We start from the raw sequence: 24,732 nt of genomic DNA, 5'->3' as shown, positions 1-24,732 counted from the left end.
CTCAGCAGCCTGCCTAGCGATACCCCGCCGGATGAACAAAACGTGCTGGGGTGGTCGCCTACGCCATCAGCGGAATCTACTGATTCCATGACAGGGCCATCTCAGGTTGGGACGGTCACATTCCGATCAACCCCAGTAAGCTTCCGACACTTGCCAACCTCTGAGGTTCTTCATCTTCTTGGAGACGTTATTGCGGATAGCAATTTTTTTGGCATGACACCCTTAAGTAATCCGGTGGAGCCAGTGGTTGAGTATGTTCCCTTCTTTTGGACAAGTGAAGGGACAATGACATTAATAATGCATCTAGCAGTATTGCTATCACTGGCTTAGCAGGACATGCCTTTGGGTCATGGAGATCACGCAGAACCTACAAAATGTGGCTGAGGGATTTTCTGCCAAGTCACGTTCCCAATGCCCGTATTCTAACCTATGGCTATGACTCAACCTTCTTGAGTAACAACTCGAATGCTTCCATCCATGAGTTCTCCGAATTGTTTGGCCAGGCTCTAATGACAGTAAGAGCTTCCAAACTGTTACAGGAACTACGGAACACTGTCCTAGAGGCTTAGGACAGTGAGGAATACGAGTGACGGGTTGTGATACAAGGACGGTCGGGTAACGGAGGGACAAGCATAGAAAGGTATCGGGTAATGTGTGGGCGCGCAGTGTCAACACGCTAGTCCTATACTATTATGACGGCACGCTTACTGTTGGGTGTCTCACCCGAAATAAAATAGGAAGCGGGGCTTACGGCTGTAGGCTGTTCTACTCAGGGAAGTAGGTCTAGGATAATAGTATGGTACAGTCCGATGACTGGCAATTGCAAGGTTCATGGTTACGTGTCGGAATTAGAATGGAGGACGGAACTATGCGGGGGCGCTTTTCTATTTGGGCTATCTTCGGGAGCATTATCTTATTCTATTATCGTTGTGTCAGTTAGTATTAGAAAGCGGGCCTTGGCATAGGTTCCAACATGTATAAATAGGGCTTGATTCTGCGAAGACTTGAGGGTGTCATCAACCATCAAGTCAAGGGAATCCGGTTTACAATATCATCAGTTTAAACGCTACAGAATTATCGCTTAGCACTGGCTATTCCCCCAAACACGAACAGGTGAGATTAAACCGATCATCTCCTCATACAATGCATATCTAACCATAGTTCAGGAGAAATATCGACCTATCATATTTATTGCTCACAGCCTCGGTGGCCTTGTGATTAAACATGTATGTTCCTTGCTATGCTGCCTCCTATCCTTAGACAAAAGTAACCTAAGGAAATAGGTTCTCTGTAAGAAGAACCAGTCGGTATTACTAACATCATGTCATGCACTTCTTCTGTTTGGAGTACCCCACAACGGCCTAAATGTGGACGCACTAAGATTTATAGTAAAGGATCAACCAAACGCAAAACTGATTGAAGATCTCAATGAATCATCAAACTTTCTTCAGCTTCTTGAAGATTTCTGGAGATCAAAGACAACAGATAACATCAGGATTATCTCTATATATGAGACAAGGCCAACGGCAACTGTCCAGGTAAGACTCCCGAAACTATGCTCTCATATGAGTAGAAAGTTAATACCCTTTAGGAAACGCTACAGGGCTGGAAACGAACTGGCCCAGAGGTCATGATGGTGAATAAATGTTCCGCGACTGCCGCTAGTAACTATCTAGATGATGTCTTCCCCATCGACCACAACCACTCGGATATAGTTAAATTTAAAAATGAGAGATGTCAATATTACCAGATTGTTCAACGAATCATAGAAGACTTGGTGAAGGATGTTCAAGGTTTGAACAGAAACCTTTCTCCCCGTCATAACTCTTTCTGACAGTATTACCTGGCGAAGGACAATGGGTCAAACTTGAAAGTACGATACGTGTCTTGTTCCCCGGGAGAGGCTTTCGCACGTTTAGCCAGTAGTATGGTCTTAAGTTTGCCTAAGCTATACCCCAGTGTTTATTGCGGAGTAATGTCATTGGAATTTATCGATACTGATTAAGCTTTAGAGGAGAGACGTCTCGAGGTTTTACTGTGGCTTTCAACAATTGAGTTTCATAGTCACCATTCGTTTAATCGCAGTCGTCGGCAAGAAGGAACCGGTACCTGGCTCTTGCAAAACGAGATGTGGGGAAAGTGGGCCAGAGGAGATGAATCGTCTATTCTTTGGTTGCGTGGTGATGGTAACTTTACCCTACCAATATACACGTCATTAGGCGCTAACGTCTCTCACAGCGGGATCCGGTAAAACTATGCTGACGTGAGTACTCCTACCTGACTAATATCACCGATGCTTATTTCATGTACAGGTCCTTTGTGATCGACACCTTGAAGATCGAAGCTGAGCGCGATGATCACATCCTTGCATACTTTTACTGTGACTACAAGGAACCGAAGCGCCGAGCTCCAGCTCCAATCCTCAATGCTATCCTCAAACAGTTTTGCATCAAGCTACCACCAGACCAGAATAAAATACCAAAAGGCATCTTAGGTGAATATAGTAAAAGAGAAGATCAGGGCCACGTTTCTGGTGCTTTGAATACCAATGAATGCAAAACCTTACTCGTCGACTTATCGAATTACTGCCTAAAAACGACTATCATCATTGATGCGCTTGACGAGTGTTTGTACAACACAAGAAATGGCCTTTTCAACGCCTTAAAATACATTATATCTCACTCTCAGAGTAAAGTAAAGATATTCATCACCAGTCGATACCACGACGACATTGAGAGAGCTTTCAGTGGAACAATACAATATTACCTCTGCGCAGCGGATAATAAAAAGGATATTGAGAGGTTCATCGAGGAAGAGGTGGATCGGCGCTGCGAGCATGAAAAGCTCGGGGATGATGATCTGCCCCTGCTTTCGGGCAAGGCTGTACATGCAGAGCTTAGGGATGAAATTATTTCTACCCTAAAGTCTAGGTCATGTGGAATGTATATCCTCACCTCCCCACATTGCTTTGCCACCTCTTACTGATGACGTCCCTAGGTTCCTGTGGGCCCAACTACAGATCTTAGCCTTGTGCCAAGAAAGAACGTACGACGGTGTGAGAAAGGCTCTGAAAGAGCTTCCAGAAACATTGACAGAGACATACCATCGCATGCTTCATCCGGACCACGCTGTGCATTCCGATCGTGATCGCCTTCAGCGACAGCACATCCTCAGAGTCCTAATGAGCGCCTACACGAAGTGTTCAAAGGAATTACTTGTTCAGAGCCTTGCTATTCAGTCCAGCGGAGCGGAGCTAAATGAGGATCTACTATCCCTGGATCGATCAGACATCTTGGCAATCTGTCAGAACTTTGCAGTTTACAATGATGCACTAGAGTCCATGGAGTTCGCTCACTTCTCTGTGAAAGAATATTTAGTAAGAATAGAAGGATTCGACGATAGTGCCTGCCACAACATGATGGCTGAGATTTGTCTTACCGCATTACTCATCCACCATCGGAACAAGGTGATGCAGGAAGTTGTGCATTATGCCACTCAAAACTGGAGCTTTCATATACGGCGTGCCCATTCTTTATCCAGAGCAACCTCCAAGATATGCAAACAGTTTCTCACTGATTCCGTTCCGTACAGAGCCTGGCTCCTCAATGTCAGAATTTGTGATGGGTTCTTTGAAGTTCAAGGTGGTGGAGGTCAGGTGCTATCACCCTTTTGGGTAGCGTGCTACTATGGCCTCGTGGGTATAGCTAGGGCTATGCTTGATAATGGGGATGAGATTAATGTCAATGAGAGGAATAAGCATCATAGAACACCCCTTTTTAATGCTGCGGAAGACGGCTGGGAGGCGGTCGTCGGGTTACTTCTATCGTGTGATAAGGTCGACGTCAATCCGATGGCCAGAAACGGCCAAACCCCAATCTTTAGGGCTGCAGAAGAAGGCAATACAGAAGTCGTCAGGTTGATGTTAGCATGTGGCAAGGTCAATGTCAATTATGGCTGGCAGGGCCGAACACTACTTTCTACTGCTGTACAAAGGGGTTGTACAGAAATCGTCAAGTTGATGTTAGCAAGTGACAATGTCGACGTCAATCGGATGGACGCAGACGGCCAAACACCACTCGGTAGGGCTGTACTAGGACGTCGTACAGAAAGCATTAGGTTGCTGTTAGCATGTGACAAGGTCGATGTCAATCGGATGGACAGGGACGGCCAAACAGCACTCTATAGGGCTGTACTAGGAGGTCATATAGAAGTTGTCAAGTTGATGTTAGCATATGACAAGGTCAATGTCAATCAGGCGGATAGAGACGGCCGAACACCACTTTTTAGGGCTGTACTGGGAGATGATACAGGAACCATCGGGTTGTTGTTAGCATGTGACAAGGTCAATGTCAATCAGGCGGATAGAGACGGCCAAACACCACTTTTTAGGGCTGTAGTAGGAGGTGATACAGAAACCATCAGGTTGTTGTTAGCATGTGACAAGGTCAATGTCAATCAGGCGGATAGAGAAGGCCGAACACCGCTTTTTAAAGCTGTACCAGGAGATGATACAGAAACCGTCAAGTTGATATTAGCATGTGACAAGGTCGATGTCAACCAGGCGGATAGAGACGGCAGAACACCGCTTTTTAGGGCTGTACTACGAGGTGATACAGAAATCATCGGGTTGTTGTTAGGATGCGACAAGGTCGATGTCAACCAGATGGACGGATTCGGCCAAACAGCACTCTCTAGGGCTGTAGAAATAAGAGGTCATACAGAAATCGTCAAGTTGATATTAGCAGGTGACAAAGTCAATGTCAATCGGGTGAACAGAGACGGCCAAACACCACTTCTTAGGGCTGTACTAGGAGGTCGTACAGAAAGCATCAGCTTGATGTTAGGATGTGACAAGATCGATGTCAATCAGATCGATAGAGGCGGCCAAACACCATTTTTCAGGGCTATACAAACACGTAGTAAAGACGTCGTCGAGTTGATGTTAGCATGTCACAAGGTCGATGTCAATCAGCTGGGCAGAGATGGCCGAACGGCATTGACATGGGCTTTATTACGTGAGGATGAAACACTAGTCAACTTACTGTTATCATGTGAGAGGGTGGATGTGAACTACAAGGACCGTCACGGCGATGGCCCTCTTCTCTTTGCCTTATGGACAGGCAATGCAGTAATGAAAAGGTTATTATGTCAATCGGGTAGGTTGGATGTCAATACTAGTGACAAAGATGGTTAAAGAGTACTTTTGTTGGCTGTCGTGATGTGGATATTCCTGCTCTGTTACAATGTATGCAATTTCTTCATTTCCTTCATTTCCTTCATTTCCTTCATTTCCTTCGTTTCCTTCATTTCTTACGATTCAGTGTAGGTGGTACATATGTGACTTCAACTTTTCTTACCTTTACATCTTGCTTGTTTGATTCCGAAGACTGTGTTCACATCCAAAGGCACCGCAACAAGTGGTCGTGACTCTCAAGTGCTCTTTTAACGTTGTTAATCTAAATTCAAGCTATAGATAACTGATATGGTAGATACTTAACAGGATCTGTCATGCTCTACTGATCAAGAATGCTGATCTGGGCGTATTATCGAGTAAGATGATGGCCGGGGCGACCTGTTCTAGCTCCCCCAGGGAGATCGCTTATACGGGAAGTTTCGTGAATGCACTGGTTACGCCGGGAGGTTTCCTGAGTGGACTGCTTTCTTGATCTGAAAGTTCCAGTCCATTGAAGAAGTTCGGGTAGATTCCTAATTCACCCACGAAGTGCCACCAGTGAAAATACAGTCTGGGGTCATTCATGGAGTGGCCAACATATTCTTCAGTGCAATAGCGACATGCTCTTCAGTGCAATAGCGAGAGAGGCTTGGGGAGTGATTGAGCACTGCCATACTCTAAATTGTGCGAATAAAATTCCTGCTGATCTTATTTGAGTCTACTAGTACTGACAGTTTGGGGTACCAACCTTCCTCGCTGTCGCTATTTCTCAGATTTACGGCTACCAGTGTGCTCGCCAAATAGAACAATTGTATGATACTTCCTAGATAAACTGACTTGCCCTGCCACTTCCTCAATGGACTATAGACTTTCAAATCTAGTTCATCAAGGAAAAAATCAGTCCACCCAGGAAACACCCCGGCTAGGCCAGACTGCAGTTCGTTCAGGAATCTTCCTGGTTAAGCGATCTTCCTCGGTTAGCTTGAACAGACTCATGGGTCAAATGGGCTCCTTGAGGGATTGTTAATCCAGTGATCAAGTGGTAACCTCCGACATATACTCGCATATCTAGAATGTATTGTCGCAACCAGCGAAACACACCAAAAATTGATGTTTCTAATAGCATATAGACATTTCCACAGGTGATTTAAAGACCCAACAATCGAGTATAATCTTATTTAAAGGTCTCTAATTAACCTAGTAATTTTATAGAATCTCAATAGATGATTATTCTGAATAGGAAATATATCCACATTGCCATTTATAGCAGATTAATACCAAGGGGCAGAGAATCCTGAGAGCCTTCTTATCTCCCCTGATATTGTGTACGGTGTATCTACGCACCAGGAGGGGTCTAAAGTCAAGTTATGGGCGTTGGTCATAAGGAATGAGCCCAAGGGTAAAAAAAGTATGTTTTGCTGGTTGCGCCAATACATACTGGATATGCGAGTACTTTGCACTATTTCTCTCCATAAAATTTGCTAATCCGTTCGGACAGCTCAATACTTCAAAAGTGATGCTAAATCAGGTAACCTTGATTTTTGAATTAGACGGACGAGCAAACATAGTAGGAGACCTCCATGCCTGGTACTCTGTTCTTTTACATTAGGCTACAGGTTGTTTCCGGCTGCAGAGGTTCCTGTTTGCAATCCATCGGTAGAGTACAGCTGTTCAAACAGGGTGCCCGATGACTGGAGTAGGGGTATTACGCCTGCCTGATAGCACCCTATTCGTAATTCTTCATAATATGGCCTTCTGAAATGATCGCCCTGCCATGGCCATCAATCCTGACAAATTGTGCGCCACTTGGCCAAATCGACGTCTAGGTCGACGGATCTGAACACTGGTAAATACGAGAGGAATTAATATCACGGGAAATAAGAAACTAACGAATCATCCGCTCCGTCTACATGTTCATGCATTGTCCCATACGCTAACGACCCTTATCCGTTGGGCGTCTGTCATATCCATATACCATATAAGGTTAATCTTCTGTTTAACTGTCGCTGTAACTTTAACCTTGCAACATACCCACCGACTGGATAGGGATATACATATTGGAGAGAATTATTACTAGACTTGTGGATGGATATGAACTCACTACCGGGAATCCTATGGGAAAAATGAGGATAATAGGACTCTTGAAATAGGACGCTCGGCACGTTTCATAGTTCTGGAAGATTCTCATCATTTCATTATAGTATTTGTCATCGGCGTATGACTCACTTTCCTATTAGTCATTCTATTACTCACACGTCTATGACTCATTGTATTTCTTTTGTACTACCTTTCTTTAGTATAAATACGGGGCATCCCCCTTTAGCTAGCACAATCAACACGATCAATTACTTTACTTCTCCCATATACTTTCTCTAGGTTATGAGCCCGGAGACCACTCACGCTTATACACTCTTCACCATTTTTACCACAAAGTACACTTTCTCGTTTCACTTTCAATCATGTCTGAGAGGAGCATCAAAATTCCCGCACTCCCATGCAAGCTGGATGGTCAAGGCCATTACACTGTATGGAGGGACCTTGCTACCCGCATGTTGAAAGTTCACGATCTGTGGAACTTGGTCAATGGTTCGAGCAAGCGTCCCGTGTTGACAACTACCACCACTACTGTACCTACCACGGCACCACAAGCATCAGGAAGTGCAGCTGAGGCTGAAGAAGACGAAGAAGAAAACTCCGACAATGCCGAAGAAATCAGCGACTGGGACAAAAAGGACAACCTTGCAGTTGTATTCCTTCAATCTAACATCGAATTCGAAGTTATTCTCACGCTGACACCGGCCGACACCGCTCATCATCTCTGGACTCAACTCGAGGACAGATTCGATCGGAAAACCGTCGCCTCCCTCCACTCGCTCCTCGCCAATGTCGTCACATTACAGTACACACCCGACAAGGGTATCAAGGAACACCTAACCCAGTTCAACACTCTTTGGTCATCTCTCCTCACTAGAACTAGTAACTCTACGGACAAAACCAAAGACCCACTTGGTTACCACCTTCACCAACTCGCATCTGTCTCAGAAGCGAAGGCATCCTTCCTACTCCTCTCACTCCGGCACGAATCCCTCGAATCAGTCGTTGACAACCTGCAAACCAAGCCCAACGTCACCTTCGATGACGTCTACGAAAAGCTGTTGGATCTGGACTCACGGCGCAACAACGATGGACAGGCGGCTGGAGAAGCCTACACAATCAGGCGAGGAAACCCAGGACACGGAAACAACAACAGAGTCAGGAGGCCACGTAACAACGAAACAGGAAATCGGGACGTCACATGCACCTGGTGCACCAAGAATGGAGAATATGCAAAAGGCCACACGCACAAAAATTGCCGGAAACTCAAAGCTTTCAGAGACAAGGAGAAGTCCGCTGCATCTGGCAACCTCAACGTCGCATCTGGTACTGCATTTCACACAAAACTCGACCTCTCTTGGATCCCCGATCTTTCTGGCCTTCCCGCACTCGAAGAAACCGATGTATTCACAATGCCGGTTGACTTCGACCTCACCAACTTCTCAGATGACACCTCGGATATTACCATGGAAGACTACTTTGGCTTCATTGCAGGACCTTCCACCACCGACAACAAGGCATGGATCTTCGACCCTGGTGCAACCAACCACATGACCGGAACGCTGGTTACCGACCCCACTCCCCACACTGGAACAGTTACTGTTGGAGGAGGTCGCAAACTCCAGATAACCGGAATTGGTAACGTCACCATCAACGGATCACATGGCCTGATCACTCTGCAGAACGTATTTTTGATCCCCGAACTAGGCAATACCAACCTGATGTCTTGGTCTTGCATCGCTAAAAAGGGATTTACAACAACTGGGACGGAAGACGGCTTTACCATCTACAAACCGAACAGCAAGGAAATTATCGGGATCGCTAACGCAAATAGTACTGGTCTTTACATTTTTGAAACCAAGGAACCCTGCGCACACCTCTCTGCCGCCACCAGCTTCTATGACTGGCACCAACGGCTCGGACATCTCCCCGCTTCCTCGCTCTCACGGCTTCGCAACATGGTCGCCGACCCCAAGTCTCTCCCCACATCTGGTCACATGGAAACATGCAACACATGTGAACTCGCTAAGTCAACCAAATCTCACCTCGCTCCTCTCACCGAACCACAATCCAAACAACCACTGGAACTAATACACTCAGATCTGAGCGGCAAGTTCTCGACTCCTTCTCTGGGCGGTTTCAATTACTATATCACTTTCATCGACGATTACTCCAGGTACGCTCACCTCTACTTCCTCAAAAAGAAGTCAGATGCAGCAGTTGCCACAGAACGATACATCGCATACATGGAAAATCAATTGGACAAAACGGTTAAACGGTTTCGAAGCGACAACGGTGGCGAGTACATCTCCAATGACCTTCAACAATTTTTTGCCTCCAAAGGCATAAAGCATGAATTCACTGTACCTTACTCTCACGAGTCAAATGGAACAGCAGAACGCTTTAACAGGACCATAGCAACAATGGCACGATCCGCCTTGCTCGACCACAACCTCCCAAAAAATCTATGGGCAGAAGCGATCAACACCATGGTACACGTTAAGAACCGCCTCCCGCACAAATCACTCCCGAATATGACACCATACGAAGCACTCACTGGCAAAAAACCCTTCATTGGGCACCTCCGATCCTTCGGTGAAACCATGTTCATACACATACCTGTCGAAGTACGACCAGCTGGAACAAAACTGGATGCAAGGGCAATAACGGGACAATTCTGCGGATACGGAGATTCTGAAAAAATCTGTCGCGTCTACATACCATCACAAAGGAAAGTAGTTCTCTCTCGTCATTTTAGGTTCAAAGGTACATCCGTAGGGGAAGAAATCGAAGTCAAAACAAAAACCGATACACCCCCTAAACCAAAACAAATCGAGATCAAACAAGAACCACCCTCACGTCCGTCAACACCAAAACAACATAGAATATACGACGACGACCCAAGTGACGACGACATGATCAACCAACAAATTATGCGCGAAACCATGGAACATTTCTCCGACACTGACTCGGAAGACCACGCAAGTATAGTGGGGGCCGGCTATACGAGGCCCGCCACTGAACGTACCCCGCATGATGATAATGAAACAGATACTGATCAACCGAGACGTAACCCATCACGGGAACGAAAAGCTCCGGTCAGATACGGACACAACATTCAGCATGACACTACCCTAACAGAACCAACAAACTACCACCAAGCGATCAACAGTCCCGACTCCGAAAAATGGCAGAATGCTATGAAAGTTGAACTCGACTCACTCGCAAGGAATAACACATGGAATCTGGTCAACACACCAGATCACCGCAAACTGGTCGACTGCAAATGGGTATACAAAATCAAACTCGGGCCCGATGGCAACCCCATACGGTACAAAGCCCGACTAGTCGCAAAAGGTTTCTCACAGGTCCCTGGTCAAGATTTCGATCAAACCTATGCCCCCGTCACCCGATACGAATCCATCAGACTACTCCTCGCTCGCTGCCTTCAAACTGGCGGTCAATGCGATCAGATGGACGTCACAAGCGCATTTCTATATGGCGAACTCAAGGAAGAAATCTACATGAAATCTCCTCCAGGATATCCTACTCCCGGCAAAGCATGCAAACTAATCAAATGCATCTACGGCCTCAAACAATCATCAAGGGAATGGTATGCCCGCCTCTCAAAAGCGCTAATCAAAATAGGATTCAGAAAAGCAGACTTCGACCCTTGTGTCTTCATACACAAAACAGGGGAAGTTGTCATCGCAATATACGTAGACGATATCCTTATCTTCTACTGGTCCGTTGAACGCAAAAACCGCGTCAGCCTCCTCCTCCACTCTGAATTCGAAATGACGGAAACTGGCACAGCCAACTGGGCACTCGGAATCCACTTGATCCACACTAAGACAGGCATCATCCTATCACAGGAAGCCTATCTCAAGCGTGTACTTATCAAATACGGCTTCGACGAATCAAGACCTGTGGCAACACCTATCGACAACAACGTCCACCTCCAAAAAGGAACGGAAGCTGAGAAAATCGACGATCCAACAATTTACCAGTCAATAATCGGTTCACTCATGTACGCAGTAATCGGCACTAGACCCGACCTCGCCTACACCGTCACCATGCTCTCGCAATTTTCCTCCTGTCCTACTAAGGCCCATCTAGCTGCAGTCCATCGCGTCCTCCGCTACCTCAAGGGTACCCTCGATTGGTCACTCTTTTACGCCAAAACGCGACCAACTGCACTCATCGGCTACAGCGACGCAAGCTATGCCTCCGACATCGACGATCGCCGCTCATTCACCGGCCACTGCTTCATGCTAGGGGAAGCTCTCATCTCCTGGCGATCTTATAAGCAACGATCTGTCGCCACTTCTACAACTGAAGCGGAATACATGGCCCTCTCTGACACCAGTCGACAACTGATCTGGTTAAGGAATGCAATCCACGAGCTGGAACGAAAACCGAATCTCTCTTTCATTCTTCGAGGCGACAACAACGGCTCTCTCTCTTTGGTTAAAAATCCTGTCTTTCATAAAAGGTCTAAACATATTGACGTACATTTTCATTTTGTTCGGGAACGGTTTGAGGATGAATTATTTGAACTGGAATATATTTCTACGAACGAGAACGTGGCGGATTTACTTACAAAGGGATTGGATAAAGGCAAACATGTTTTATTTTCTTCTACTATTCACTGTGGCTCACGAGGGGAAGTCTTGAAATAGGACGCTCGGCACGTTTCATAGTTCTGGAAGATTCTCATCATTTCATTATAGTATTTGTCATCGGCGTATGACTCACTTTCCTATTAGTCATTCTATTACTCACACGTCTATGACTCATTGTATTTCTTTTGTACTACCTTTCTTTAGTATAAATACGGGGCATCCCCCTTTAGCTAGCACAATCAACACGATCAATTACTTTACTTCTCCCATATACTTTCTCTAAGGACGAGCCCAGCACACGATCGCTCATCCCCAGTGAAAGCACCAAAGCTACACCTATCGCTGCAACATTCCCACCACTGAATTTTGCCTACGTTGTTTGGCTACGGCAGTATTCTAGATGGAGTACTACTCATCAGCATGTGGTCAAGAGATAGTACGCACATTTCAGAAGGGTCGAGAGAAAAGGGCGGTCGACCAGTAGGGCAGAGCAAGGGAATCTTTAGCGGCGGATTTCTTTGAGATGAAGGCGGGAGGAGGGTATTGGCTCACCCCCGGGGGTGTATCTCTGAGCCGGAGCTGACACCGGATTTCTCTAGCGGGGTGCGTGTTGCTGCGCAGAGAACGTCGGCGAGGGGAGGTTGTGGAATGGTTACCCGGTGTACTGTGCTCCTCCGAAAATACCACCTTACCCTCCTGCGCCTACCCCCGCGCCGTTTAAGGATGACTCTATATATCGTCCGACAAAATTTATTTCTGGAAACCATCGGACAAGAAACCAATACAGAGTGCATGACTAGAACGCGTGGTTTATCAACCCTGCTCAATTCAGCTTGCGCAATCCGCGACATGCAGTCTTTTCCAGTCGCGCGGGGCAGATCTTCGCCGTACCTGCCAAGCTATAAGCGAGCACTCGCCCTGCAGCGGCTCAACCCGCGCGTGCAGGTGGCTAACCATATACGGACTAGCTCAAATATCGCCAATTCCAACAAAAAGAAAGTAAAAGACGTCATCATGCATCAGCTCCCCACCGGGCTGTATCCAGGCGCTGCGTCCAGCTGCTGCGTAGGAGAACCGATATCGGTACCCTGCGAGATGGGGGAAATCTGGGTCACCGGTCAGCGCCCGGCAAATCTACATTCGGGCGTGCTGGGTAGCGAAAGGCGCGAAGGTGCCCAGCCGTGTTCTCTCTAGCAGCGGCGCAGCCTGTCGGTCTCGGTGGTGCGCTTGGACGACCGATCTCCGCGGTAGCTACCTTTCGGGAGTGTACCGTGGCCCGGCATGGTGAAGGGGTTGGAAGGACTGCTGTATCTTGGAAGAATGGGAGGTATTTTGGTGGGCACAATATCTTTTGGGTTTTGGTGCGGTCAAGTAAGGTTGTTTGTTCTCCTCCACGACCTGCCGTCACCTTGCTGGAGACAGATATATTCCGACTACCAGCACGCAGCCAACCCTGAAGATCCTAAAATATACGCACAAGACTATCGGCCATTGAAGTTACGCACTTGCCGCCGTCCTGCTCGATAAGCAGTTATCGATCCGGAATTCCAACAGAATGAGCAAGCAGCGAAAAAAAGAGAAAGATTGGAGTGATATGCTTCTAGTTTGCGCAATCCGAGACATCCGCACCTTTCTATATCTTACAATCCACTGGGTAGGTCTTGGCAGGTCCCTGCCAAGCATTAAGGCAGCTCCCCTGCGCCGGCGCGAGCCGTGGTACCAGACTAACCACATACAACCTAGCCTAAGCGCTAGGAGCACTGAGCTTTCGCACCAACGACCTCGTTACTTTTCCATGCTGTTTACAAATGATGCGCGCCCTGGGGGCAGAAGACCCGGCATTTTTGCTTTGTTAGCCATCACAAGTTTGCGAGACGAAACCCGAGAGTGGGCAGTGGGTACCGCCGCCGCGAACATCAAAACAGCCAAAAACCTGTACACACTACTCTGGCCACTCATAAAAGAGAGATAGAACCTCAATTTCTTTGCCTTAGAGCTCAGCGTAAGATTGGAATTCAAGAAAACTCGAGAATACACTACGCTACTAATGTCTCGATCCTGCGCACAACCGAGACCCCCGCACCACACACCGCCACTTAGTGGGCCCTGTAAGCTCTGCTCGTGGATTGGATGCGATATGGGGATATCAGCTTTAGTGATGATATAAAAGTGGGTAGAGCACCGGAAACACAACCCAAGATGATTAACTTACGTAGGCTGGGCGGTAGGTCGGTTTTGACTCGCCGTCCCAGTCAAAGACTAGGAAGGTAGGCTTCCCCCCCTCTTAAATCGCCTGTAGGGTTAGGGAGCCGCTCAGCGCAAAGGCAGGGCCGCGGAGCAAGGATAGAATGCCTGGACATTCCTAGAAGTCGGGTTCATGGTGGGATAGCGGTATATTGAGTCTTACAATTAGAGGGCCCGAGTGATCGGTCGTGACGCCCCTCCGAGATGTCATTTCTTGAAAGATTCCGGGCAGCAGTGTTATTTTGGGGTGAGGTCAAGACTGCACAATGGAGAACATCATATGGCACTATTCCTACTGGAATTGAAACGGCGCCAAAATTGCGTTTTGGCGATGTATGTAGGTGAGGCCCTGGGGACCTTTGCTCTCAACATATTAGTAATGCAATCTTCCATTTTACTTATACAAATGTCCTCCTTTGGGAGAGGACGCAGAGAGGAGTCTGCCTTCTTCCGCTTAGGTATTGATATCGCATTCATATTTGACCCGGCCGCTCAGTGAGTAGATGTCGTAGCTGAGAAATCAAGTTATTTATGTATCGGGAGTTGTGGGGTGTGGTGGTGGCTGCGGTGCAGCCGGTACTCTTTCAGCTACCTATATATCGCTACCAATTAGTAGTCCAAGCCACGGCTAACAATATTCGAGGATATCGGTGGATAACCCAGACAATGCATCGGCCTCGAATGGATACTGTTGTACGTGTATCGACCTCTTAATATTGTTTATTGACTAATGAGGGGCGGTAGATACATATCTAGCGAGTAAAATAGAAATTCCTACCAACAATTAGTGTACACCGAGGCTGGGTATCTAACATAGCGCTGTGCCTCGACTGGATTTACATGTTTACTTTGTGATTGCGCACAAGTATATGCGCATGTATTTAATTCGTGGTTGTGATTACCCCGCTCCCGGTACTGCCACGTGAAACACATTCAGTTAGAGTGAGTCTCATCCACCACGACGAGAAAGGGAAAGAAATCCAGACACAAACGCCTCTTTTGTCTAGCTATTCATTCTCTAATTATTCTGGCAAAAGGTCCAACAGATCCATTCCGCTTTCTTCAAGGTTTTGAATTCTTGGCCAGGCTAGGCGATAGAATTACTACAGTAGGATAAAAGCTTTCTATCTCCAGTTTGAGCACTGCTATAAACGGTGGAGGTCTAGCCGAAGTGTTGCGACATATATTAAGCTCTTCCGCGGGTTCTCTGTTCCTGCTTGTCACGGTGACCCCACCTACCACATACCTCCTTTCACCGTCGGCTTGGATCCCCTCATCATTAGAGGAAAATCAGGTCATCAGCGCACCACCGGACACGAGGGAGAGTACTTCTAAAACCTCTATTACCGCCAGGCCTGTAACAACATTCTCCGGACTTAGTCACAGAAACGAGTAGTTACCCCGCTAACCGGAGGTGAAATATCTAACAGCCGGAAAATGACCTCTCCCCCGGTTTCCTCTCATTCCAGGTCCTTTGGTGCTCTGTTGAACCCCATATCGGAGCTTCTGGAAGGTGGCATTCCAAAGTCTCTCTACAAGCGACCAAGAATCTCTCCGATCTCGTAACGGTGGCGACATCATCAAGGATATTCTGGATAGCATGGAAGCACAGAAGAAACTTGACGAGCGTAATGCACGCATGTTTAGATGGCAAGGACAGGTTTACCGCCCCAGTGATATCGCGGACAAAGTCATTTCATGGGTGCAAACATTTGTAAATGTTGGCGATACAATTGTCTAGTGTGATCCGGTGTACGCAGCGCTCCTATGGGCGGAATTCCGATTTATCTTGCAGGTAGTTCCAACCGGCCCTTGTTATACTAGACCTTGAACGAGCTAATGGTAGAGGGAATCTTAGGTGGCATTGAATCGTCAAGAGTCCATGGGAGTATCTCTCTTGGTAATTGAGTGAATTGTCATTATTATGGTAAGAACAAGCATATATAAAGCCCTGCATTTAACCTTTCAGCCTTTCTCCACTATCGAAACGAATCCTAGAACTCAACTTGTTCAATTATATGCCAAGATACTTGATTTCTTAGCAAAGACGAAGAAGAGAATAGAGAAAGGGGGAGTAGGTATGTTGCCCATTTTGTTCCGCGTATTAAGTTATATTCTCACGTAAAGTAGGCCGAATTATATCCGCTATTTTTGAGTATGGTGATACAAAAGAAAAGCTAGTTTTGCTTGAACACAGCGTATCGAGTGTCGACACCACGGCGTCAACAGCTAATGCTCAATGTAAGCTCTTTAAATATATCCTGTTTGATATACCGACTTTGACATAATTAATAGCTAGACACATCCGAGATCAGGAGCTAGGAGGTAGTTCTCTTTCCCGCATTACGCTTATTCAATCTCAACTGACACACATAAAAGAGGGTATTGATGATGGGCGTAATCGATCTGAAACGCTGCAAAATTTATTGACCGAACTGAATGTTTCATTGAGCGACATTTCTTGTAAATTAGACACTTTATATAAATCGCTCCAATGTAAGACCTCCTCTGAGCTATTCCCCCACTCAAGCATTAAGCATATATATCTAACCAGTGTTGGAAGTTGGTATACAGTAACGAGACGGAAGGAAATACTTACATGGCTATCATCAATCGAATATCAGAAGCATCATCGGGAAATACGAAAAGGTTTGGTTGAGAATACGGGGGAATGGCTTTTTGACCACCCTGAATTCCTTGAATGGCAAAAATCTCGGGATTCCCGTGTCTTATGGTTGCATGGTATACGTATATACACCCAAGCTAATTCTAACTCCCGATAAACATCGTTACTGATGATCTTGTGCTATATATCTACAGCAGGGGCAGGTAAAACAAGACTTGTGTAGGTTGTAAGATGAAGTAGGTCTGGTATAACCACCATGAAGGCTAAAGGATTTCTTTGCAGTTCGGCAGTTATGGAACGGCTTACAGAGAAACCTATTGGCCCTATCCATAGCCAGCGGCCCGTATCGTACTTTTATTTATTAGAACAGAGGAAGATCGCCGTAATCCGGCGATCATTTTGGCCTGCCTTGTGAAACAGCTGAGGATATGTACAGAGAACCTTCCCGGGGTGCTTGTCTCAGCGCATGAAAATCGAGAAAGAATCGGCTCCCGAGAACCATTGGATTTTGATGAGTGTCTAGAGCTCATCGTCGAAATCATAAATATTAGTCAGCCAACCACTCTTATAATTGACGCTCTGGATGAAATGGAGATGGAAGGACGCTTAGAACTATTGAAAGCCATCAAGTTCATCTCTAACTCCATCCCTGTCGTCAAGATCTTTATATCGAGCCGGATGAGCAACGATACAGAGTCGACATTAGAGAATGTACCGAGGATTAATATCCGCGCTAGAGATAACCAGAAAGACATCGACAAATTTATAACGCGTGAGATAGATAAGGCTATTCTAGAAAGGCGATTACTTGGTGGGTCAGTCCACCCTGAGTCAAGAGACAAGATTGAGGAAGCACTCTCGAGAAAGGTTGATGGGATGTAAGTAGAAGACCTACGCCACCCTACCATGGACCCTCTGATGAAATAACCTTGCCAGGTTCTAATGGGTCGCGCTCGCTCTACAGATACCGCATATCTGTGAGTTCCAAATTGCCCAGGATGTGGAGAAGAATCTATCGCTTCTTCCAGATACGCTGCAGCAGAGTTATGATCTGATTTATGAGCGGATCGAGCGGCTACTTGGATCTTCAGCAATACTAGTGAAGAGGGCGTTAATGTTTATAATGTGTTCATAGTGGCTGATGAAGTTTCATGACTGGATAGAAGTTGTGAAATTGTCTGTATAGCAGGATGGATGGAGCGGATGGGACTTTGACCACTTATCCAAGCTTTATCAAAACCTTGTGGACATCGATGCTGAACTTTGGGTGGTACGATTTGCACATCTATCAGTTCGAGAATTTCTAGTTGAGAAGAACCTGGAGGGAGAAGGGTATCGCATGATGGCAGAATGGCGCGCGGGAATTATGACATGGAAGGATTTTAAAGGAAATATTCCCAATGTAATCCTGCTGAATTGGTGGGACTATGTTTTCTGCAATTGGGGTACGCATATGCTGAAAAGTCCCCGAAAAGACGTCGATGCCTATCTTTGGAGTGTTAATATGCTTGTATTTCCTGAGCGTCGGAAAGTGTGGACTAGGCCCTTCGTTTCCAAGAGAACAAAGAATTGGTTCATTAAAAATATATCGTCAGGTTGCCACTACCTATTCATCTTTGCCAGACTCGGTATGCATGCTAGTGAGTAGTACTAGCCTCCTAACGCTACAACGCTGATAGATTCCGCCGGCGCTTCCCCTTTCAAATGAGCTATCCAATACGACCATCTACAAATACAAGACTCTTGGATGATGGAGAAGAGAATCCAGGCGACGTTTTAAAGCGGCTTCAACAGAGGTCATTACCAGGATGCTCTCAAAGAGCCACTGAATTAATTGACAAGTACCTGTCGTCACGCACTCCAGCACCAGATCTCGTCATCGAACCGCCGCCAGTACCGAATGAACTGCCGCCACGGTGGGCGGTGCCCTTTCTAGCACCACCCATTCCAGGTTTCCGGTGGGTTATGGGTTAGGTGGTCGAAGGAAGATTTGTAGTACTAGAGAACCTATAGTTGGTCTGGTCCCCATCTGCGGAAGTACGATGTATGACTGATTTGTTTCAAGTGTCCCCTCCGCTCTCTGTAGATTACGTGGTTATGGCGCTATCTCATGTAGGAGATCAGTCTCCATGTTTCACTATTTTCAGGCGCCACAAGATCCGCTCATTTTTGTTTTTCATATATTTACTTTCCACTTCCTTTTTTCTCTGGAATTGAAGTTCATTACGCGTTCTTTATTTCCTTTTTTTCCTTTTTTTCCAATATATTTCAGCAAATCGTGTTTTACCTTCATTAGCAATCGTAGAACGTGTACATACCGAGAAATAGTAGAATGTAGACACGTACCAGTCCCATATCCATCTCGCATCTACCCTGAAATCTAACTCATGAGTAAGACGCGTACCTGACCGGGAAAAAAGCCTCCCTCCGAACGCTCCGTCTATCCGTAACCTTCTAGCATTCAACACAGACTGAAACAACAACGTCACTTGAAGAGTCATTCATCAAAAAGTGAATCAGCCAAGCCCCTGGGCGGGCTGCATCCGATTAATGAATTAAACAAAAAAAGATCCACCGGTCGCGCATTATCGCCGAGTGATAGTACAAGATCGAGTGATACCCCATGATTTAACATCCCCCGCCCAGACATGCGACATAACAGAATGAATTGCTCCACCTTTAGTCCCATACTTAGCAACGGATACCTCCACATTTCTCAACCAGCTACCACCGCCCACCCCGGCACCTAGGAGCCTAGATTGAAATTGAACTCCTACCACTAGGAGGCCGGCTTAGCAATGAGGGAATAGGGATGAAACTAAGAATGTTTAGGTCTTTGGCTTTGGCGGAGAACAGGTACAAGAACGTGATCTACATATGTTCATGCTGTGATCGTACCCCAATCCTCTCTCTCCCATATGAGCATAACCTTTTTCCCTTCAATGCCTAGAATACCGCCCCAAATCATGACTGAATCTTGCATGCGGAACTTGGGAGCAAGACAGGCCTCTAGCCAAACCTCCTCCACTGCACGTGTAACATAGACTCTCCCGCGCTTACACCCTAGCCAAATGGAGATCTCATCTGTCCATATGACACGTCTCCAATCTCTTACTGTCCAGTGTTGATGGGCTTGGGTGAATGCTAGCCTCTTTGCTTGTTTCATATCGTATAGGAAGGGCTTCTTACATGCTGACCATCATTATCGCCTTCTTTAGCAAAGGCATCTCTTAATGTCTTCTTGTCGGCTTCTAGTCCAATGAGTTGCATTATTTCTGAGTAGGGTTTGCGGCGGTTCTCGGCATTTAAAGTAGCAGTGTAGACAAGCCTCCGGCGAGTAGGTGTATCAATTTTGATCTTCCTACCGCACCTGTTCTTCCTTCCGGGTGTCGCTGGGCTATTACAGATCTTTGCTACAGTGGAGAGAGGAAGGTTTTGGTCTTTAGCAATGCGATCATATGTCCAGCCGGTAGAAAACTGCAATTCCTGGACATAGCACCGCTGCTTGTAATCGATATCATCGGATTGGACAGTAACCATTATAGGAACACACGGTTAATCGTTCTGTTAAATTCGGAACTTCACTTATCTCCTATCTACATATGATCACTCTCGCGTGCCTTTTAAAATCGCTGCCTTCGGGCGGGCATTGCTGGTGCTTGGGCGTTGCTAGAACCTTAGAACCTGGCGCCGTTCAACATCACCAATAGGAATCGACGATCTCTGGTGGCACTCGCTAACCCCTGTTTCTACAATAATCTTCCCTCTCGCTGTGCAGGGATTGGCATGCGATGCGATGTTCCAGAGATCCGATAAGCGACGGTTACGCAAACCCGGTTTGAACCATATCTCTGCATGACATGCGGGAGCGGGACGGCCCGGGCCGCAAAAAGCAAAAACGCGCGTATTGTGTTTATGCACCTGCGATGGGGGGAGGTGCTTACGGATCTCGGTTACGCTGCCGAATGATTTGAGAAATGCACTTAGCGTTTGTGTGCTTTTTGATGCAGATCGAGCCCTCACATCGGCACAACCTCATGATAGCTTGATCTTGGTGGTGTGCAGGTCGATCATGGTGCTGTTTCAAATCGTGTTGGTGCCAAGCACCTGCAGCGTTGTAAGTAAGGCCAACTAGAAGCAACCTTGTCACGAGAAACCGTGACCAATCGTGGATATCGCCGCAGACCTCGCGCGCCGATTATGTCGATATCTAGAGGTATAGTGGTATGTTTTGGTAAGTTTCTCTGGCGGTGAAGAGATTAAAGTACGAGATAATATCATGGTCGACAGCCTGTGCGCATTCTTTCTATTTTTCCGAAGCTGGATCTATCTTTCCGATACCCTCTCTGCAACATGACATTACGATATATCTCAAAAAAACTTTTTTTTAATTAATTGTATGCGATATATCATAGTTGGCATAATAAGAAATTTGAAATATCACGAAGTTCGATATAAGCAATCTCTACATATTGCGGTTGATGCGGTATGACATGAAAATCATACCGATACGTATCATCGGGAACCCTAGAGATGGGCAGAACAAAGCTTATGGAGTAGTCTATTTCGCCTCGCGGGGAGTGTGGGAGTGGAGCGAGGAAGCTGGTATGTATATCACAATACAGAGGCTTTCCCGATGACAGTGTAGAAAGCGAAATTATTAGTTGTTACAAAAAGGCCATCTTCTTGCCCGCACCGGTTAATCTGACTTTACCTTCCTATGGCGCGGACTTTCGGTTTCAATCAACCATAGAATATTTGATGTTTCAAGTCGCGGGATTGAACAAATTTTTTATCTATAATCAATACAAACCTATAGGGGAGGAGAGATCGTTTAGTCCTGCGTCATTTTTCACTAATTGACGGTAGATTTTGGCTGAAATCTTTTACTTTGCGCGTACGCTACTGAAAGTTTAGTTCTGCTCCTCCGGAAATAACGGTGGTGCCTCTCCCACGCCTCTTCTCTCCAGAACCGCGTTATCATAGTTCATCACCATCATATCATCAGAATAGCTACCACCAGCATCTAGTAAGAATGGAGGTAGGCCGACTCCACCGTGCCAGTTGATATTGGCACTGATAATCGCGGGAGTAGCGGCAGCAGTAGTACTAGTGGCAGTAGTGGCAATCATTGTTTCTAGCGGTTCCTCGGTTTATCAGTTCAATCAGCTTTTCTAGAACCGTTTAAGAAAACAGTTTAGTTCAGTTTTGCCTAGTCGCTATTTGGTTCAGTTCCCTTTGTGGCTTGCGGTAACCGGTTTTGTATGCAGGCGGAACTTTCTTTCATGCTTTCCCTATCTTTTGTTTCGGAGGCTCTATTGAGCCCCCCGATATATGTTTCATTTTTTTGATAGCGCTCGCATTGTGGTTATAGCTATATATAGGCCGCATGGACAGGCAGTGGCACAGAGTGTTGGATGCGCTACTGCGTTAACCCTAACCCTACGAGCGAGTGACGAATCAAGATGGCATACGAAGGCGACTGATGGAATGTTAATAGAGAGGGACAAATGGTGGTAGGTGACTGCTTGGAGACGGTGGTAGGCTATGTAGCTCGTGCATATATAATTTTGAAATTTTAGGACGGAATGTGCGGGGGGAAAGGTCTGGAATTGAGCTTCGGTGAAGGGAGGGGTGGCGGGGCATGATTGTGTATCATGTACTGTTTCCGGGGGGGGGGTGATACGGTGCAGGAATATATGTTTGTATTTGGTGAGGGAAGGCGAGTCGGTGTGGTCACGCGGCGTAGAGAGCCTGGTGCGGAGATGAGCGTGCGGTCGCGAGTGATCCGAGGTGCTCTTCGGGGTGTTGCATAAGTGCAGCGATAAAGATATAAACCGGGGAGAGGACTTCGTAGCAGGCACTACGGTTGTGCTTTCCTACTGAGGTTCGGCGGGCCGTATCGCGGCCGGGTGGGAGCCGGAGGTGGGTTTCCCTGTGAGGAGGCAGCAAGGATGACGTATGTTGACATTCCGGCCCGGCGGCCATGCATGGAGTAATGTGTTGCGGAGCGTCCCTCCTGATTAACACGGAAAGCGGGCAGTCGGGGAAGAGGTGTGTGCTTCGGGTGATTCCTCGCCGCAGACGGGGGTGCGCTGCGGTAACTCTTTCCCCCTTATGTCCTCTGTGCGCCCTCTCGGGACATGTACCCAACATGACGCGGCATCGGAATACGCACTCAACAGGTAACGTATCGGAAGCCGCCGACATAATACTGTAGGCACACGTATCCCCCACCCCTCCCTCCTTCCTCTCCACAACGGCGCCGGTCGTTCTCCACCCCACAGGCAGCGGGAGCGCAGTATACTCCCCCAACAGCCCACCGCGCACGAATAGCAGCGCAAAGCTACACTCTCGCAGCTCACGACGTCGTTGTGGTCGAATTTCGCGAAGCGGGAGATCTGGGCTATCGTGCTTATCCGCTCAACGATGCATTACCCGCTCTCCAGAGACGACCTGTTTAGCCGGCCGTTGGGCGGCGGTCGCCGTGGCAAGGTGGCCCATCTAACCAATACAGGTCGTAGTTGGAGTAGCGCGCTTTGTAGTACATAGGGATGGGTTGTGGGGTTGATATGTTCTCCTTCGTGGGGGTTATATGGATCATGTCGGATTACTACGGGGGCCCCGGGGGGGGGGGGGGGGGGGGTTGGAGCATGTAGGGTTGTTCTCGTGTTCTCTAAATCTACTTTCACCTCCGCTTTTCATTCCGGAGCACCAGTAAGAGTGGAGTCTCGACCTATTTCTGGTCACAGGGCGCAAAGAAGAAGGGGGGAAAAATTAAAAAAGAAACAGTGTCGGGCAAATGGGCAAATATAAGGAGAGGGACGTACCAACGTGGACGAGGTACCTCGAGAACGCCCCAGACCCCGCATTGATCGTCCAAGTGTACCGTACTGCACACCTCTGTTTCCCCCCTTACGCCGACTCGTTTTCTATTGAGATGCGTATCCGATCCAGGATACATTAACCCATTGATAGTGCTATCGATCACCACCGACAAGATGAGACTTGAAGGAAGACACCGATATCAATTCGGAGGTGAATTCGTCGTCTGTCAATCACCGCCGAGGGGATAACAATACACAAGAAGTCTCCTATAGCCAATAATCGGCACCCCCGAAGACCCAATTCGCGCAAAAGCAGTGTTTTCCGTTAGACAAAGCACTGCTACCTATTCCTTATCAGAACCACTGTCAACAACTAGCGCACCACTCCATTATCACAGGAGTAGCGCATCTCGGAGCAGATGTTTCCGTCATTACTACCCCCTTTGCGCATTAGCGCACGCCGGGAGTTGTAATGGCGAAAACAAGAGTAACGCTTTGTCTCCTATCTCTTGCGTGTCTGTGTCGAAATGGAGTTATCTCGCCTGTGGTGACTGTCCTACAACACCTTTCCGCGGACGGCGACGTCTTCGGCCTCTCAAAGGTTGTTTTTAACGGAGTTGGTTCGAGGTTCCGGTAATTTGTCCTACCCACCGAATCCCTCTATATACTAGCATAAGCGCCGATATTATATTAGTAGAAAAAAGGAAAAATAGATTAACAGAAGCCCACCTCCAATCCCGGAAAAAACACTTGATCCCTACATAACAAAGGGGGGCAGAGAACAGCTCGCCGGTGCCGGAACAAGCCTGTACCACTCGTCATTAGAGCTCACTGAGCTCTACGTGCATTCTCATTGTAAGGATCGCGCTTAATGCTCTGTTGTCCGTGATTTCAACGGACCCGAAACCAACCAATGGATTAAACAAATATATTAACCCAAAGCATCGAACCCCAACCCTACATGCGAGTGATTAACCATGATTGGCTTTACCGGCAGCGAGTGAGAAAACATGACCGGGTGATGTAGAATTATGATCATGTAGCATTTGGGATCATGCGCATGTGCTTTCAATCAAATAATGGTTAATGGGACATGTGCCGTTGTGGCCACCTCTCCCCGTTCTCTTCTAGCTCCGACGAGTT

General features: G+C 47.0%; 2 protein-coding genes across 2 annotated transcripts; one reads left to right on the top strand and one right to left on the bottom strand.

Moving 5' to 3' along the window:
- Positions 1–2,255: 2,255 nt before the first annotated feature.
- LAJ45_10341 (uncharacterized protein) lies at positions 2,256–5,194 on the top strand (the record flags this gene model as incomplete). The annotated part of the gene is made up of 3 exons (XM_046119868.1): positions 2,256–2,263; positions 2,313–2,942; positions 2,998–5,194. The coding sequence occupies 3 exons, from the start codon at positions 2,256–2,258 to the stop codon at positions 5,192–5,194; spliced, it is 2,835 nt and encodes a 944-aa protein (XP_045967005.1).
- Positions 5,195–22,498: 17,304 nt separating this feature from the next.
- LAJ45_10340 (uncharacterized protein) lies at positions 22,499–23,366 on the bottom strand (the record flags this gene model as incomplete). Its single annotated transcript, XM_046119867.1, has 2 exons — positions 22,499–23,168; positions 23,272–23,366. The coding sequence occupies 2 exons, from the start codon at positions 23,364–23,366 to the stop codon at positions 22,499–22,501; spliced, it is 765 nt and encodes a 254-aa protein (XP_045967004.1).
- Positions 23,367–24,732: the final 1,366 nt, after the last annotated feature.

The sequence above is a fragment of the Morchella importuna genome, assembly GCF_003444635.1.
Source record: "Morchella importuna strain M04M26 chromosome Unknown Morimp01GS044, whole genome shotgun sequence".
NCBI lineage: Eukaryota > Fungi > Ascomycota > Pezizomycetes > Pezizales > Morchellaceae > Morchella > Morchella importuna.
This window is presented reverse-complemented; position numbering and strand designations above follow the sequence as displayed.